The sequence below is a fragment of the Hipposideros armiger genome, unplaced genomic scaffold, assembly GCF_001890085.2.
Source record: "Hipposideros armiger isolate ML-2016 unplaced genomic scaffold, ASM189008v1 scaffold_1444, whole genome shotgun sequence".
Classification (NCBI taxonomy): Eukaryota; Metazoa; Chordata; class Mammalia; order Chiroptera; family Hipposideridae; genus Hipposideros; species Hipposideros armiger.
Genome location: NW_017732794.1, coordinates 170,320 through 171,999, shown reverse-complemented (window position 1 = coordinate 171,999; position 1,680 = coordinate 170,320). Strand labels below are relative to the sequence as shown.

The 1,680-nt window shown below is 31.2% G+C and overlaps 1 protein-coding gene across 1 annotated transcript in view; it reads left to right on the top strand.

The window, feature by feature from the left end:
- PTPRQ (protein tyrosine phosphatase receptor type Q) overlaps positions 1–1,680 on the top strand; it is a gene marked incomplete at its 5' end in the record, with an annotated part of 168,380 nt that overhangs the window by 42,171 nt on the left and 124,529 nt on the right. The window contains 3 exons of the mRNA XM_019633934.1: positions 287–580; positions 841–1,116; positions 1,498–1,649. Of these exons, the coding sequence (XP_019489479.1) occupies positions 287–580; positions 841–1,116; positions 1,498–1,649 (722 nt within the window). The remainder of the gene's footprint in view (positions 1–286; positions 581–840; positions 1,117–1,497; positions 1,650–1,680) is intronic.

Genomic DNA, 1,680 nt, shown 5'->3' with positions numbered 1-1,680 from the left:
ATATATATATATATTTATATATACACATTTATAATCTCCATTTTGTAAGAAAGAAAAGCCAAGAGAATATTCTATAAAACAATTCTCATACATATTAAAGATGACAAGGTTTATTTTGAATGATTTTTAATATTATTTAGAAATATTTTATATTAAGTGAAGTTTACTACATCTGCATTAAAATGATGTAACAGATGCCATTTCAACAGTTATCCTTACTTTGTGAATTTACTTAAATTTTATTTAGGGTGACTGATAATTTTTATATTTTGCACATTACCTATCATAGTACCTGAAGGGCTTGTTGGAAACCTGACTTATGAGTCCATTTCGTCAACCGCAATAAATGTAAGCTGGGGTCCACCATCTCAACCAAATGGTCTAGTCTTCTACTATATTTCTCTGAGCTTACAGCAGACTCCTCGCCACGTAAGACCACCTCTAGTTACGTATGAGACAAGCATGTATTTTGATAATCTGGAAAAATACACTGATTATATATTAAAAATCACTCCATCAACAGAAAAGGGATTCTCTGATACCTATACTGCCCAGCTACACATCAAAACTGAAGAAGATGGTAGGCTGAATCCTTTTATTGCCTATTAAGCAGATTATTGGTGTTCTCGTATTTATATTGCTGTCTGATAGAAAACACTATTCTTATAATTATATAGCTTCTGTTTGTTCTTGAGTAATTAGCCTTTCAATGAACACAGTAAACTCTTAAAATTAAAATAATGATCTGCTGATAAAATGAAGTCCTATTTTTATTAAATCCTCTTCATTTTAATGTTAATTCACTTTTGTTTTATTTAATATTCTTTTTTTCTTTTATAGTCCCAGAAACTTCACCAATAATCAACACTTTTAAAAACCTTTCCTCTACCTCAGTTCTCTTATCATGGGATCCCCCAGTAAAACCAAATGGTGCAATAATAAGTTATGATTTAACTTTACAAGGACCAAATGAAAATTATTCTTTCATTACTTCTGATAACTATATAATATTGGAAGAGCTTTCACCATTTACATTATATAGTTTTTTTGCCGCTGCAAGAACTATTAAAGGACTCGGTCCTTCCAGTATTCTTTTCTTTTACACAGATGAGTCAGGTAAGCCAGAATCCATGTTTCTTCAAATGATTTCACTGTTGCAGCCCTTGCTCTCTCTTTTTAAGGAACCGCATGGATAATGAAAGGATACTTGATTGTCTGTTTGTAACGGGCTTACAACTCTTCATCTACTTGGCTTAACATTTTCTTTCTTTTTTTTTTTAATTCGAACTTCAGAACGAAGTGTTCTGTTTATAGTTACTTTGGAACTACTGAGTTCCAAGTACAAAAACTTAATTACTTATGCTGTTTAGTTCTGAAATTAAAATATGATCATCTTATAAATCTCTCTTAACTAGTGTCTTCAGGAAGCTAGAGTCACAGTGATATGTGTATGTTAAAAAGTTATGAATATAAGTTTTATAATGTGTTTTCCTGCAGTGCCTTTAGCACCTCCTCAAAATTTGACTTTAATCAACTACACTTCAGACTCTGTATGGCTGAAATGGAGCCCCAGTCCTGTTCCAGGCGGTATTGTTAAAGTATATAGTTTTAAAATTCATGAACATGAAACTGATACTGTATTTTATAAGGTAGGTTGACTATAACAGTATATGTTTATTT